General features: G+C 50.3%; 2 protein-coding genes and 1 pseudogene across 3 annotated transcripts in view; all 3 read right to left on the bottom strand.

The window, feature by feature from the left end:
* Positions 1-428: 428 nt before the first annotated feature.
* On the bottom strand, positions 429-2,002 carry LOC103232836 (cancer/testis antigen 2). The gene is made up of 3 exons (XM_073013306.1): positions 1,730-2,002; positions 932-1,066; positions 429-692 (listed from the first exon to the last, which is right to left on the bottom strand). The coding sequence occupies exons 1-3, from the start codon at positions 1,996-1,998 to the stop codon at positions 554-556; spliced, it is 543 nt and encodes a 180-aa protein (XP_072869407.1). The 5' UTR covers positions 1,999-2,002; the 3' UTR covers positions 429-553.
* Positions 2,003-2,008: 6 nt separating this feature from the next.
* LOC140710816 (cyclic AMP-dependent transcription factor ATF-4 pseudogene) lies at positions 2,009-10,907 on the bottom strand (annotated as a pseudogene).
* An 885-nt stretch (positions 10,908-11,792) lies between these two features.
* LOC140710815 (NF-kappa-B essential modulator-like) overlaps positions 11,793-16,771 on the bottom strand; it is a 34,162-nt gene continuing 29,183 nt past the window's right edge. The window contains exon 10 of one of the 2 annotated variants that reach the window (XM_073013302.1): positions 11,793-12,024. In XM_073013302.1, the coding sequence (XP_072869403.1) occupies positions 11,960-12,024 (65 nt within the window). In that variant the 3' untranslated portion in view covers positions 11,793-11,959. Of the gene's footprint in view, positions 12,025-12,062; positions 12,187-16,771 lie in introns of those variants that run through there. The other variant, XM_073013303.1, reaches the window with a different exon arrangement.

The following is a 16,771-nucleotide window of genomic DNA, read 5'->3' on the forward strand; positions in this document are numbered from 1 at the left end:
CATATCACAGGCTTAACAGTGAAATGATAATGCTGGTTTTATGCATCTATTCAAGTACATGTTTTTGAAGAATTTTTTCAAAGTAAAAAAGCTCAAATGTTCAATGAAGACAATTTGGGAACAAACTTAATGCTGAGCTGGAAAAACATTATACATGCTACTGTCACATATTTAACATATAAATGCAAGCATATTGAGGAAAGTATTCTAAAATGTCCACAGTAGTTAAAGCTGAACGGCGGGACCCAGTGGCTTTTCATTTTCCCCCATTTCCCAAATTGTCTTCCATTACCTTGTGCTACTTCAATCTCTGAATCCCAGAGCCTCCCCTGCAACCCGAGGACAAGGGCACGCAAGTCTGAAGGTGCCTTCGCTCGCCGAGAAGAGACTCAGACACGGAATTGTAGCTCAGTTTTATTTTCTACAGAAACAAACATGTAAGCCGGCCTCCTCCAGCGACAAACAATCAGGCCCCCACAATGAAGTGGCCGCTCGTGCAAGGACCATCCCCTAGGGGAGGAGGCACGACCTAGGAAGGGGCGCCAGGCTGGGCTTAGCGCCTTTGTCCTGAGGGAGGCCGAGCCAAAAACACAGGCAGAAAGCACTGCGTAATCCACATCAACAGGGAAAGCTGCAGGAGACAGGAGCTGATGGAGAGCTGGAGTTGGCGGTGGTCCGCAGCAATCAGTCGGCTAAATGTGAGAGGCGAAGAACATTACATTAAAGGTGACACCTCTGCACCCATCTCCCCGGGCTCCCTCGGGTGGTGGCGGGCCTGGTGCACCAGGTCTCTGTTCTGAGACCCTGTGCTGGGGTGTTCCCAGGTCTCTAGAAACCTGACCGTGGGGTGTAGGCGGATCCCAGCCCCCACCCTGCCACGCTGCGCAGGCCACCCACCCAGGCCCCGTCCCTGTCCTGGTCCTGAACTGACATAGTCAGTATGTTGCCAGACACGGTGAACTCCTTCAGAAGCACCCCTGGCACGGGGAGCGGTGGGGCATCCCGGGCCAGGCTCCTGTGGGCCAGCTCTGCTTCCATGGGTGTCGGGAAAGGCATGGTGAGGTAGCTGGTGGGGGCCCAGTTAAGGCATCATCTCCTAGGACGTGGCCTGTGCCTCCGGCCTGCTGCTTACCCCAGGTCAGCTTTCCCCACTCCTCACCCCCACCCCCGATTGCCCAGCTCATCCCCCCCAGGCTGTCTCCCCAGGCACTGGCCCAGTAGCACATCCCACTCAGCTGTCTTGGTTCCACACTTTCCTTTGCTGCACCCCAAGGTGACTCCTCCATGCCCTTACAAGGCCCCTCCCCACCCTGCCCCCTGTCGCATCACCTGGCCCCCTCCTCGTCACCCAACCCTCCCTCTCCCCACCTCCCGCCACCCGCTCCCATCTTGCCCCCTTCCCCCCACCTCCTGATCCCCTCCTACACCCGGGTCCCCCTATCTCCTGGCCCCTGCCCCCCTTCCTGCATGACCCAGTGCCCCTAACCCCATCACCCATCCCCTCTCCCCCACCCTGCACACCCCCTACCTCCCAGCCCTTACCTGCTGCCCTCCTCACAGCTGGCCTCCCGTATCCCCACCTCCCAACTCCCACCCCCACCCCCACCCAACCCCTTACTCACATCTCCCCCGCCTCCTCCCCCACCTGGCCCTGCCCTCCCCATCTCCCGGCCCCCATCCCGCCACGAGAACTGTCTAGAACAGAACAGAACAGAACAGAACAGGATACAACTCAAGCAGGCGGCTGTCCGGCCTCCTGGTCCCGCATCTGCAGCATCCATTCAGCCATGAAGCCGGGCCACCACGTGGCCCACGAGGGACGCCTCCTCCTGGCCCTGAGGCCCTTGCTGCCGCGATGCCCTGAGTACCTCCGCCGCCCGCAGCACCCGCCTCTCCTGGGCTGCCAGCATCGCCCCCTGGGCCACCAGGATCGCCAGGGCCCCCTGGGCCATCAGCATCGCCCGCCGCGCCCCCTGTGCCCTGGCCTGAGGCCTGCATGGCTCCTGGGCCTCTGTGGCGCGCTCAGAGACAAAGTCGGGGCCCACGAGGACGCGGAGGCAGTGAGGCTGCAGGAAGTTCCGCCCCCTGGCGTGAGAGGGGCAGCCTGGGATCCTCAGGGCGCCTGCGCACAGGGGCCCTACTTCCGGCCCTGGGAGACCCCGAGCGAGCCCTGGAGCACATGACTGGTTCTCGCCAACCCTGCCCCTCCCCAAGAGAGCCCAGGCCGGAAGGTGGCCGCCATGCCAGCTTGGACCCGTCACCCCTGAGCAGCCGGCGATCCACCAGGCCCCTGTCCCGGGAGCCCTGCAGGTAGTCCGGTACCGCGGGGCCCAGCCTGTCCCGTCTCCCTGGTCTTCCTCACATCGAGGAGCAAGGCGGGCCTGGGAACACAGGGCCGGGGCCGTGCGGCCGTCGTCCCGGACCCTGCCTATCCTGCCTGTCCTTGGGGGAGCGTCCAGGACAGACCCCGGGGCCAGGCCTCTAACTGGGTTCAGCAGCCTCTGTCCCTGTCCCGGTCGCCCAGCCAGGTGGGGTAGCTGGAACCGCATGTCAGGTGGGAGTGACCTCCTGCCAGCCAAGGTCGCCCATGTGCCAGGTCCACCCAAGGTGGACGGGAGGGCCCAGCAGGACCCAGGGCCGGGTCTCACTCCTGGGTTCAACAGGCTCTGTCCCTGTCCTAGTCGCCCCGCCTGGTGGGGGAGCTGGAGCTGCGTGTGGGGTGGGTTGCGGGTGGCCTCCCAGCAGCCAGGCGCAGGTGGACAGGCGGGACCTGCTGGACCTGAGGCTGGGTTGGGCCTGGCTCCTGGATTCGGCAGTATCAGTCCCTGTCCTGGTCGCTCTTACCTGGTGGGGAGCTGGGAGGTGACCCTGTGTCTGCTGGGTGCTGATCTACTTGTGTGTCCGGAAGGGGGGTCAAATCCACGGGACAGGTACCTCTAGAGGCATGCAGGGGTGAGGGCGGCACGGCCCTGGGAGCTGGATGTCTGTGCCAGGCACACCTGTGGCAACAGGAGGTGACCGGACAGGGTCTAGCCCTGAGGAAGGGGGAGGTACTGCAATCCAAACCACTCTCCCCCACCGTCCAAATCCAGGAATCAGCAGCCTCTGCACCCGGGAAAAGCATATTGACACTCACGTGGAAACTAAAAAAGTTGATCTTTTGGAGGTAGAGCAGAATAATGGTTACCAGAGACTGGGAAAGGTGGGGAGGGTGGGGAGGTTACTGGGGACAAACATATAGTTGGATAGAAGGAGTAAGTTCTAGTGTTTGATAGCACTGTAGAGGGACTATTTATTGTATATTTCAAAATAGCTAAAAGATAGGAAATGTTCCCCCAAAAAAGAAATGATAAATGCTTGAGGTGGTGGATATCCTAAATACCCCGACTTGATCATTACATAGTGTGTGCGTCTGCATGTATCAAAATATCACATATACTCCATAAATATGTGGAGTTATCATACATCAGTTAAAAATGTTTTTACTTACAGGAAAGAAAAATTCACCCAAGCTCTTGCGTGTACCTCCAGTTCATTATTTTCACTACTGTATTTCATTGCATATATTTCATTAAATGATGAATTTTAAAAACCAGAGAACACAACTTGATAACACAATTACACCCGGAATAGCTGAAAATGAGACATAACCCACTTAGTGATTGCCATCCTTCCTGTCATCCTCTGCTCAGTCCCCATTCTCAGACAGAGGCAGGCTAAAGTTCTTACCTTCAACAGGTCAGGGAAGGGAGAGTAAAGTACACGTGACCCTGTCTTAGGAAGCAGGAAGACAGAGGGAGGGTCTCCTGGTCCCCATTATTTTCCCGGCCTATTATCACCAGATCAAGTCAAGGAAAGAAGTCCTAACTGATTGAGAGATTCCCGGAGATACTGCCACTGTCCTGGAAGTCTCAGTCAGCCACTGGGCCGGAAATCTCCTCCATCAATATTTCAGCCAGAGCAACATCTGCCACTAGATGGCATCAAACTCCAGCCGGGATCAGGACAGATTTGGATGGTCCAGTAGGCTTGCCTCGTTCACTTCATTAACCCCACAGTAACACAGTTTCACATTGTATGTGATTGGAGTTCTTGGAAACTACCTATTACATTACGGCAGAGTTTCATAGTCCTCTAATTTATCCATTCTGCTGATGATGGGCAGGCATTTGGATAGTTTCCATCCCTTGGCTATGAACATACTTGTACAGGTCTCTTGAAGCACATGTCCAAGTTTCTTTTTGGAATTGCTGTATCACAGGCAATACATATCTCGAAATTTACTAGATAATGCCATGTTTTCCCAAGTGGTTTGAGCCAATTTTCGCTTCCACCGTAATGTATGAGAGTACCTATAGCTCAACATTCTCATCAATAGTGACGGTACTAGTCTGTTCTCGCATTGCTATAAAGAACTACCTGAGACTGAGTAATTCATAAAGAAAAGAGGTTTAATTGACTCACAGTTCTGCAGGCTCTACAGGAAGCATGGCTGGGGAGGCCTCAAGAAAGTTACAATCATAGCAGAAGGCAAAGAGGAAGGAGTCACATCTTATATGGCCAGAGAAGGAGAAAGAGAAAGTGAAGGGGGAGATGCTACACACTTTTAAACAACCAGATCTCGTGAGAGCTCACTATCATGAGAATAGCAAAGGGGAAACCAACGCCCATGATCCAATCACCTCCCACCAGGCCCTTCCTCCAACAATTCAGTTGGATTACAATTACAATTCAACATGAGATTTGGGCAGGGACATAAATCCAAACCATATCATTCCACTCCTGCCCCCTCCCAAATCTCATGTACTTCTCACATTGCAAAATACAATCATCTCCTCTCAACAGTCCCCCAAGTCTTAACCCATTTCAGCACTAACTCGAAACTCCACAGTCCAAAGTCTCATCTGAGATAAGGCAAGTCCCTTCTGCCCATGAGCCTGTAAAATCAAAAGCAAGTCAGTTACTTCCAAGATACAATTGAGGTACAGGCATTGGGTAAAGACTCCCTTTCCAAAAGGGGGACATCGGCCAAAACAAAGGGGCTACAGGCCCCATGCAAGTCCAAAACCCAACAGGACAGCCATTAATTCTTTTTTTTTTTCCCATTACAAAATAATTTATTCAAACACACAGCTACAGCACGAGACTCCTGTGTACAAGCACACTGATGCTCCTGACTACCCTCAACTAGAGGACCCTTTTCTTCCCTCTTGCCTTGCAGACCTCTTCTATCGAATCTTTCATGTACTGGATCTCCTTGGCCAGGGAATCTGCCCTCTCTTTCAGAGTCTCGTTCTTCTTTTCCAGGGCTTTGCACTCACCAGCGAGGACCTCCTACTCCACCCTCTTCTTCTGGTGATACCTAGTTTCTGCTGTTCTGTTTTTGCTCCATTTTTTCAGCTTCTTATCCAGTTTCTCACCCTTTACTTGTGCTGATACCATCTTCTCCCCAGGAGGGTCATAAGGTTTGGGACAGGCAGAGCCACAGAGGACACCTGGAGATGGCAGGCTCCTACTTGGAGAGCCCCTGGAGGTAGAGGGGATGTGCTGGGGAGAGCTGAGATAGGACTCTGGGCTCATACAGATGCCACTATCATTATCTGAGGGAGTGACTTCCTCCTTTATGCACTGAGGGATCATGGAAATGTAAGCAGTGAAGTCTGGCTTCCTATCTCCTTCAGAGCTATCCGCTTCACTTCCCAGCTCTAGACTACAGGAATAATCTAGAGTGGAGGACAGGACCTCTGGGGAAAGGGGAAGAGGTTGCAAGAAGGTGAAGGGGGCAACCTGGTTGGGTTTTGTTCACCTTTCTGGGAGATGGCAATTCGGGTTCACCATCTGAGGGGGCTCCTTATTAGTCTCCTGGACTAGGGGGACAAAGAGATCACACGAGTCATCCAACGTGGCCAGAAGCTCATCTGGCATGGTTTCCAGGTCATCTATACCCAACAGGGCATTAAAGTCGAACTCCTTCAGATCCGTTTTCTCCAACATCCAGTCTGTCCCAAAGAAAGCATCCTCCTTGCCATTGTTGGAGGCACTGACCAGCCCATCCACAGGCAGCCATTCGGAGGAGTCTGCCTTAGCCTTGTTGCTGGAGAACCCATGAGGTTTGAAGTGCCTGGCCACCTCCAGGTAGTCATCTAAGAGACCTAGGCTTTCTTCAGTCCCCAAACCTGACTGGTCAAAGGGGGACATCAAGCCCCCACCAACACCTCACTGCTCAGGAAGCTCATCCTGGTCATGGTGCAGTGCTTTGCTGGAATCAAGGAATGTGCTTAATTCGAAGGTGTCTTTGTCAGTTACAGCAATGCTGCTGCTGAATGCTGTGAGAAGTGCCATGGCTTAAGCCGCCGGTGGGTGCCACTGCAGAGCCTGGTGCTGCTGCCACCACTGCAAAGACCAATGCTGCCACAGGCACTGCTACCCCTAATACGCCATGGTGGCCACGGACCCTGAAGGCCGGGAGGAGGGAAGGCACGCACGTGCGGAGGAAACTACATGTGTGGGCGGGCACAGCAGAAAATCGTCATTAATTCTTAAAGCTCCAAAATAATCTCCTTTGACTCCATGTCTTACATCCAGGCCACACTGATGCAAGGGGTGGGCTCCCAAGGCCTTGGGCACCTCCGCTTCTGTGGCTCTGCAGGATACAGCCCCCTCGACTGCTCTCCTGGGCTGGTGTTGAGTGTCTGCAGCTTTTCCAGGAGTATAATGCAAGTTGCCGGTGGATCTACGATTCTGGGGTCTGGAGGACGGTGGCCCCCTTCTCACAGCTCCACCAGGCAGTGCCCCAGGGGGGACTCTGTGTAGGGACTCCAACCCCAGGTTTCCCTTCCACACTACCCTAGTTGAGTTTCCCCAGGAGGGCTCCATCCCTGCAGCAGACTTCTGCCTGGACATTCAGGTGTTTCCATACATCCTCTGAATGTAGGCAGAGGTTCCCAAGCCTCAGCTTTTGCCCTCTGCATACCCGCAGGCTTAACACCACATGGAAGCCACCAAGGCTTACAGCTTGCACCCTCTGGGGCAGCAGCCAGAAGTGTATCTGGGGCCCTTTTAGACATGGCTGAAGCTGGAGCAGCTGGGGCACAGATAGCAGTGTCCCGAGGGTGCGCAGGCCAGCAGGGTCCTGGGCCGGGTCCAAAAATCCTTTCTTCCCTCTTCGGCCTCCAGGCCTGTGAATGTCCATCAAAAAATTAAAAATAGAACTACCATACGATCCAGCTATCCACTTCTGGGTATAGAGCTGAAGGAAATGAAATCTGTTTCTTCCTGAGTCAGTTTTCATAGTTTGTACATTTCTAGGAATTTGTCCACTTCATCTAGGTTATCTAATGTGTTGGCAAACAATTGTTCACCATCTTCTCATATAATCCTTTTTGGGGGTGGAAGAATTCAGTAACGATCAACAAAATGGAAAGGCAACTTGCAGAATATTGAGGAATAATATATTGTTCACATCTTATCAATATAATACGTGCATTTTGTGGGGGCAATAATACATGGTCTCAGTTTTTTTCCTCATCAGCTATAACAGGGTTGGGGTCTACAGTGATATCTTCTCAAGTCTCCAGCATCTGCGTCGCACTCAGGTAGCAGCACAGAGTCCCGAGTGAGCCCCTAACAGATACTCATCTCCCTTGGGACAGAAGCAGCACATGGACTTCCATCTCTGGTCATTAGGTCCCATGGCCTAGGGACCATGTCTCAAAATTAGCTTCGATGCCATAACATATTCGATCAGAATACAGGTAATGGTCTAAGCTGAAATATGAGCATTTCAGCTGAACTTCAGGCATAGTGACGGCAAATTGGAAAGAGATGCAAAGAGATTTCAAGGATCTTGGAAATTCACAATGTCATTTAAGAAGAAAACACACGTCACTCAATTCCAGTAAAGAATCACAGACTCGGCCATGCATGTTGGCTCATGCCTATAGTCCCAATAGTTTGGGAGATCGAGGTGGGAGGATCGCTTGAGCCCAGGAGTTCGGGAATCACAGACTCTTCAGCTCCCAGTCCGGTGCTCTTAACCACTACATGCTGCCAGTCATCAATATTATCCCATATTTCCTTTATTGAAATAGGATCATTAAAGCTTAGGGGGAAACATTTGATAGGAAAAGATTTCACGTATTTTTCTAGATTTTCATTTCCTCCTTTTGTTGTTGTTTTTTCTGGAGACAAGGTCTCACTGTGTCACCCAGGTCAGAGTGCAGTGGTGCAATCATGGCTCACTGCAGCCTTGACTTCCTGTGCTCAACCCATCTTCCCACCTCAGCCTCCCAAGTAGCTGGGACTATAGGTGCGCACCTCCACGCCCGACTCATTTTTTAAAATGGTTCGTAGAGATGGCATCTGACTATGTTGCCCAGGCTAGTCTCAAACTCCTGGACACAAGCGGTCCTCCCACCTCGGCTTCCCAAAGTGTGGGGATTACAGGCGTGAGCCACACTGCACCAGGCCGCCTCCATTTCCTCTTTCATATACACTCCAGTTAAATTTTTAAAAAGTAGTTGGTCGCCCCGAGGCAGAGACTGTCTTATAGTTTTTCCGTTTCCCAGAGTGCCTTGCTAAATACCCAATTGTTGACTGAATCTTTAAACTCTTCTGAGTTTACAAATTTACTGTACTGTAAAGACGTAGACCCGACAGGTACAAAATCTTTGGTCTTTCAATCAACATAGGTCCTGGAAACATCACTTCATTCCTAAATGCCAACATAATGAATACAAGAGAATTGGTTTTAAACAAACATTTTGATCAGTGTTTACTTAAATTCCCAGGGGATTCCCACCTTACTCCACTCCCTCGGCTCAGCACACGTAGTATAAGCCACACTAGTCCGCATCTGGTGTTACAACTTTCTGTCCAGTTTCAGAACACCCTCCTTTCACCAATTCATGGCCTGCAACCCTTCCACCACCATTTCCACAAGCAAACTTCAGGTCTTATTCAAGGTGAGGTGCCATACTTGCTGCAGCACTTAAGTATTTTTAGCCATTTAACATGCATAGAACTGTGCTACCATTGTTACTAGGTTCCCATCTTCTTATTTTATGTGTCACTGACAAAGGTTTTGAGTATTGTGCCCCAACCCCATTTTTCCTGTAAGTTTTGCGATTTGTACTACACAATGATTTTGAGGTACACGTATGTCATGTTATAATCATAACTCATTGTATCACTGTTTGGGGAAAAAATTAACCAATAACCGATTTATTTTTTCAAAGATAACAGGTGTGCAAGCTTCCAGAAAATCTGCTTAAGCATAAAATCAAATCAGAGAACAGTTGTTTTTCCTCCAGCATCTATCCAGTGGCTAGCTAGCACTCAAATCAGACACTAGATTTGGAACCGGAAGGACATCATTCACCTTGAAGTAGTGAACAAAAACATGGTTTTGTTAAGAAATAAAAGAGATAAAAGTCATTATAAAAACTGTCTTTTCCGCCAGACACAGTGGCTCTTGCCTGTGGTCCCAGCTACTCAGGAGGCTGAGATGGGAGGAACACTTGAGTTCAGGAGGTCGAGGCTCCAGTGAGCCGTGATCGCACTACTGCACTCCCGCCAGCCTGGGCGACAGAGCGAGACCCTGACTCTAAAAAAAGGGAAATGATCTTTTCCATCCTCAGAGCAAGCATGCAGAATATGATTGTCATCCTATTCATAGACGTGGAAACTAAACCTAAGAGAGGCTGAGTGACTGGCCCAAAGTACCATGGCTGATAGGGGTTGTAATAAATTCAAGTGGTCTTTGTCTAGGATCAGAAAAACTACCACTATATGTAATGGTGCTTGTAACTGTGACGTGTTATTTCCGATTGTCTGCAAAACACAAACATGAATAAATGAGATGAGTTGTTGGGGGAAAGTAAGAAAACGGTGACACTGTTAGGGTTACCCATCTCTCCACGTACCTCCTAACATCAGACCCTGATTGGGGCAGAAAACCCTGGCCTGTACCATGACAAATGCTTCCTGTCCAATAATAGGATGTTCAACAGCTCTTCGGTACCAACAGTGAACAAATTTTTTGCAAAAGAATATTATTGCTGCAATTGGCCAGGCATGGTGGCTTACGCCTGTAATCCCAACAATTTGGGAGGCTGAGCTGGGCAGATTGCTTGAGCTCAAGAGTTCGAGAGCAGCCTGGGCAACATGGCTGTACCTACTCTCTACAAAAAATTGTAAAATTTGCCAGGCGTGGTAGCGCACGCCTGTGGTTCCAGCTACTCTGGAGGCTGAGGCGGGAAGATGGCATTGAGCCCAGGAAGTCAAGTCTGCGGTAAGCCATGTTCACGCCACTGCACTCCAGCTTGGGTGACAAAGTGAGACCCGGTCTTCTGTCTGTCTCTATCCATCTATCTATCTATCTATCTATCTATCTATCTATCTATCTATCTATCTATCTTTCTTCTCTATCTATCTGTATCATCTATATCTATATATGTATAGCTTAGCTATAGCTGCAGCAGTGAATAGAAACCCTTTTAGCAAAGTGTTCCCAAACTCTTGCTTCTAATTCTTGACCAACTCAGAAGTAAAGGAGGAGAATGAAGTTAAAGGAAGTCATATGTTTCCGTGCTCTCATGCATACTTTTATTTCTGCAAGGTCAGTAGTAACGTGCCTACTTTCGTTTCTGATGTTAGTCCTCTCTCTCTCTGTCTTAGTCCAGCTAAATGTGTCTCCGTTGTTCTTTAAGCACTTCCTTATTTTTCTGGGACAACAAGATGATCCAGTTAATCTTGGACTTTCTCTGCCCTAGCCCTGGAATCAGTCATTTCTCTAATGAGCTCTGTTCTTTGTAATCAAGGCTGTTGTTTAGAAATCGAGACCCAGGCGCTAAGTCGACTCACTGCTATTGAGATGATCCCAGGCCTTCTAAGTGATGGAGCTGAGACATATGCATACGCACAGCCCTACATTACAGCTATGTTTATTTCTATACCTATCTGTACATTGAAAGCCATCAGTGTATTAGGCCACTCTTGTGCCGCTATAAAGAAATACCTGAGACTGGGTAATTTATACAGAAAAGAGATTTACTGGGCTCTTGGTTCTGCAGGCTCTGCAGGAAGCATAGTGCTGGCATCTACCCGGCTTCTAGAGAGGCCTCAGGAAGCTTCTACTTGTGGTGGGAGGCAAAGCGAGAGCTTGTGTATCTCATGGTGAAAGCAGGAGCGAGTCAGGGGGAGAGAGAGAGAGAGAATGAGAATGTGTGTGGGGGGGAGGGGGGAATGCCACCCACTTTAAAATGACAAGATCTCTCGAGAACTCACTATCACGAAGACAGCACTAAGCCATTCCTGAGGGATCCACCCCCGTGACCCAAACACCCCCTACCAGGCCCCACCTCCAGCCCTGGGGATTACAAGTTAACATGAGATTTGGGTGGGGACAGACATTCAGACTAGATCAATGAGTTCACACCAACAACTCCAAATCGAACCCACATTCGAGCCTTCTCCCTTTTCATATCTGCAACTCCTTTTCCAAATGGTGAGAAAGCCAGGTCCCTACATCATTCATATATTTACTGCAAAGCCAATCAATCATCTGAGCCCATCAGGTTACCACCCAACTTGGCACACGTTCCTCTCTTGGACCCCTGACCCCTCCCCAGGACACTGTCACCCTCGCCGACTCCCTTCCTTACTCCACAAAACTTCCTTGTGCCGGACACTGCTGCGCTCAGTGGAGGATCATGCTTCACACTGGTCCCCAGACGCCCTCCACACTTGCCTTGAGTGGGCCCCCAATCCCAGGGGCTTTTGGAAGAAGATGGGGAGAAGGACAGGATCCAGGAAGAGAGGCGGGAAGGAAGACCGGCAGAGCAGCCGGCAGGAAGGGCCATTGTTCCTTCTGATGCTCCATTCGTAGCCAATGGCAACTCAAACTGGTTGGCAGCAGTGTCCTCTTGACGAACGCTGTGGTCATGTCTCAAATTTACCTTCAGCAGGAGCACTTCAGTCCACAGTCTTGGTGCCAGCTGCGACGCATTAGCATTGCTTCGAAGGCTTTTCCGGGCACAGAGAAAGCAAGTAGGTAGTTTTTAGAAAGAGAAAAATAAACTGAGTTCATCACGCCTGTAATCCCAGCACTTTGGCAGGCCAAGGTGGGAGGATGGCTTGAGCCCAGGAGTTTGAGAGCAGCCTAGACAACATAGTGAAACCCCATCTCTGCAAAAAAATAAAAATAAAAATAAATTAGCCGGGCGTGATGGTACACGCCTGTAATCCCAGCTACTCGACAGGCTGAGGTGGGAGGATTGCTTGAGCCCGGGAGGTCAAAGCTGCAATGAGCTGTGATTGTGCCACTACCCTCCAGCCTGGGTGACAGAGTGAGACCCTGTCTCAAATAAATAAATAAACGAACAAATACAAAGTTAGACAGCTGTTACTTTTTGAATATATACATATTCCCTATTCCCTGCAGATATTCTCAAGCATTTATTTTTATTTATTTATTTATTTTTTTTTTTTTTTAAAGTTCAGTTGTTCTGTCATCTGTGTGGTGGCTCCAGCATCTGTTTTGAGTCTCACTCTGTCACCCAGGCTGGAGTGCAGTGGCGCCATCTCGGCTCACTGCAAGCTCCACCTCCCGAGTTTAAGTGATTCTCCTGCCTCAGCCTCCTGAGTAGCTGGGAGTACAGGCGCCCACCACCACGCCTGGCTAATTTTTGTATTTTTAGTAGAGACGGGGTTTCACCATATTGGCCAGGCTGGTCTAGATCTCCTGACCTTGTGATCTGCCCACCTCAGCCTCCCAAAGTGCTGGGATTACAGGTGTGAGCCGCTGCACCCAGCCTCCAGCATCTGAACTCTTAGTCTCGTGGTCTCTTTCCTGCCCCGGGTGTGCTTAGTTTTTATGTGCACTGCTCATTATCATTAAGAACTTCTTTCCCCAGTGCTCCTGAAGTTCTTATATTAATATATCGCTCTTTTTATTTTAAGAGCTCAGGGGTACATGTGCAGGTTTGTTATACGGATAAGCGTGTGTCATGGGGGTTTGTTGCACAGATTATTTCATCACCCACGTATTAAGCCTAGTAACCATGAGCCATTTTTCCTCATACTCTCCCTCCTCCCAACCTCCGCCCTGCAAAAGGCCCCAGTGTGCTTCATTCTCCTCTATGTGTCCGTGTGTTCTCATCATTTAGCTCCCACTTATAAGTGAGAACATGTGGGATTTGGTTTTCTGTTCCTGCGTTAGTTTGCTAAGGATAATGGCCTCCAGCTCCATCCATGCTCCTGCAAAGGACATGCTCTCGCTCAGGAACTTTTATGGAACTGCATCTCAACCCTAGGCTCCCACAAATCCACACATCCATTGGGATAACCGTTGTGGGTTGAACTGTGTCCCCCAAAAAGGGATGTTCAAGTCCTAACACCTGGGTGCCTGGGAATGTGACCCGATTTGGAAATAGGGTCTTTGCAGATGTAATCAAGTTAAGGTCATACTAGATTGGGGTGGGCGCTAATCAAATATGACTAGTGTCCTCATAGGAGAGAGAGGTAGACACACTGGGAAGATGACCCCACGAAGAAGAAGGCAAAGAGATTGGAGCGGTGCCTCTACAAGACAGAGAGTGCCAAGGATTGCCGGAAACCACCTGGAGCTACGAGAGAGGCATGGAACAGATTCTCCCACAAAGCCTCCAGTAGGAACCAAGCCTGCTGACAGCTGGATTCCAGACTTGTAGCTTCCAGAACCACGGGAGAATCCATTTCTGTTGTTTTTGGCCCCCCAGTTTGTGACCGTTTCTTATGGCAGCCCTAGGAAACTAATATGGGTACTGTCGGCCCAGGACCACCTCAGACCAAATTTAGGACTTGAGGGCCACTGAATGGCCCCACCAGGAAAACCTAGACTGCGAGTCTGCACAGAACCTGGCCCTTGGCCACAACTTTGCAGATGGGTGTTTTCCCTTTCCTTTCATCTCCTGCTTCCCCGCAGTCTGCAGAGCTGGGGTGGGGTTTCCTTAATGCAGTGAGGGCTGCTCTTCAACTCTCCACACTTCACAAAGGCTTTGGGCCTTGCCTGCTGCCTCCCTTGCCTGGACGGCCTCCAGAACCAAAACCCAAGTTTGCCCAGGTCACCCAGCGTCCTCGGGAAATAAGCAGCTTCAGTGGCGTACTTCTTCTTGGATTCCCACTTCCTCTCAGGTTTTGCTTGCTTGCTGGTTCTCAGTTGTTTTGAACAGTCTCAAACTGTTTCATTTGCAGTTATTTTCAGCAGAAATATCGGCCTCAATAATACCAGCCAGTATCACCAGAAACAGATGGCAGGTCTTGCAATGCTTTTGGGGATGGACAGACAGACCACCCTGGTCACCGCCCACTAGGTGCGGGAGAAGATTTATTTCCAGCTATAGCACACATTTATCGACTTTGGCTCTCCTAGACTCAGAAAGAAAATCCCACCCCTTCCCCTCAGGCCTGCGAAACTCAGAACCAACGCGACCGATGGAATCCCTGGATCTCCCCACTTCCTTTGCCTGCTGAGTTCTCTTCCCCCAAGGGTACAATGACATCCATCAGCTGCCTGCCCCCTGCTGACACACTCTCTGTTTGAGGGTTTGCCTCTCAATGACTATAGAGAAAGCAACCTGGGCCCAGTACAAAAGCAGCTGCTAGTTTCCTGGTTGGTACCAACCCTGAGTCTCTGAGGAAAGGACAGAGTAGGGGCACTCTGCTTCACAAGACAAAGTCAGTCGCCCATTCTCCCTGCCAGTTCTCAAGCCTGTAATCCCAGCATTTGGGGAGGCCAAGGTGGGAGGATCACTTGATTCCAGGAGTTCGAGTCCAGCCTGGGCAACACAGTGAGACCCTGTCTCTACTGTTAAAAACGTATGGAAGGAAGGAAGGAGGGAGGGAGGGAGGGGGTGAGGGAGGAGAGGGAAGGAAGGAAGGAAGGAATAAGGAAAAAAGGAAGGACGGAAGGAAGAGAGGGAGGAAGGAAGAAAGGAATAAGGAAGGGAAAGAAGGAAGAAAGGAAGGAAGGAAGGAAAGAAGGAAGGAAGGAAGGAAGGAAGGAAGGAAGAAAAGGTCACCTGTCAAACATAGCTTTAGGTGATGGTGTAAATGTTCAATGTTGATCATCTTCTGTGTCTTCATTTGCATTTTCCTTTTTTTTTTTTTTTTTTTTTTTTTTGAGACGGAGTCTCGCTCTGTCGCCCAGGCTGGAGTGCAGTGGCGCGATCTCGGCTCACTGCAAGCTCCGCCTCCCGGGTTCACGCCATTCTCCTGCCTCAGCCTCCTGAGTAGCTGGGACTACAGGGGCCCGCCACCGCGCCCGGCTAATTTTTTGTATTTTTAGTAGAGACGGGGTTTCACCGTGATCTCGATCTCCTGACCTTGTGATCCGCCCGCCTCGGCCTCCCAAAGTGCTGGGATTACAGGCGTGAGCCACCGTGCCCGGCTTCATTTGCATTTTCATGGGAGCTTACGGGAGGCGCACAGGTGTCCTAGACAGCATTTTTAAAATAACAACTTGAGGTTTAATTCACACGCTACACAATTCACATGTCTAAAGTGTACAATTGGATGGCTTTTAGTATATTAATAGATACGTGCAACCATCAGCATGACCAGCTTCAGGACATTCTCTACATCCCAAAAGGAAACCCTGTCTCTATTAGCAGTCACTCCCCATTTTCCCCCAACTCCTCCAGCCGTGGGCAACCAACCACCAATCGACTTCCCTGAGACGACGTTTTGAGCCCTTATTGGGAGGAATTATAGTCGAATGGAAAATCCAATTTGGGGCGTGGTGTAAACTGGAATTGCTTTCGTGGTTTTTCCTTGTGCCTTGGGTCGGGCACTGCCGTAAGAGCATTGCATCCATCCTTCATCAGTACTCTGCTGCACACGGATGGCATTTCTGCCCTTTTTACAGATGAGGAAACTAAGGTTCAGAGAGATTAAGCAAGGGGCAGAGTGGGGCTTGTCCATAAGACCCCAGAGTCTGTGCTCTTGCGCATACATTATCAGGCCAACGTGATCTATGCATCCGAATTCCAAATAAATAAATAAAAATGCTTATAAGAAGTCCCCCCATGCAGGGCACAGTGGCTCAGGCCTGTAATCCCAACACTTAGGGAAGCACAGGCGGGAGGATTGCTTGAACCCAGGAGTTTGAGACCAGCCCCAGCAATATGACAATATCTGCATCTCTGCAAAAATGAAACAAACAAAAAAAAAGGCAAAAAGAAGTCCCCCCAAGTTAGTCGCCATGCTCTCTACCATGGGTTTTCCGTGTTATCTCTATCACATTAATACAGTCATTTCTACCAAGCACCACTCACGGTGACAGGGTAGGGTCTACAAAAATATTGACCGAGAAATCCTGATGGAGCTTCAAGACGAGCTCAGGCCACCAAGAAATGTGTACCGAGTCTGGCGGTGCTGAGCGTCGTTCTAGGGCAGAGGTCCCCAACCCCCCGGCCGTGGACCGATACGGGTCTGTGTGGCCTGTTAAGAACTGGGCCGCAGAGCAGGAGGCGAGTGGCGGGCACACGAGTGAAGCTTCATCTGTATGTACAGCCGCTCCCCATTGCTCCCGTGACCGCCTGAGCTCTGCCTCCTGTCAGATCAGCGGCAGCCTTAGATTCTCACAGGAGCGCAAACCCTATTGTGAACTGCGTGTATGAGGGATCTAGGTTGTGTGCTCCTTATGAGCATCTAACTAATGCCTGATGATCTGAAGTGGAACAGTTTCATCCCTGAACCGTCACCCCACCCCCAACCCCCGTCTGTGGAAAAC

Source organism: Chlorocebus sabaeus, chromosome X, assembly GCF_047675955.1.
Source record: "Chlorocebus sabaeus isolate Y175 chromosome X, mChlSab1.0.hap1, whole genome shotgun sequence".
Classification (NCBI taxonomy): Eukaryota; Metazoa; Chordata; class Mammalia; order Primates; family Cercopithecidae; genus Chlorocebus; species Chlorocebus sabaeus.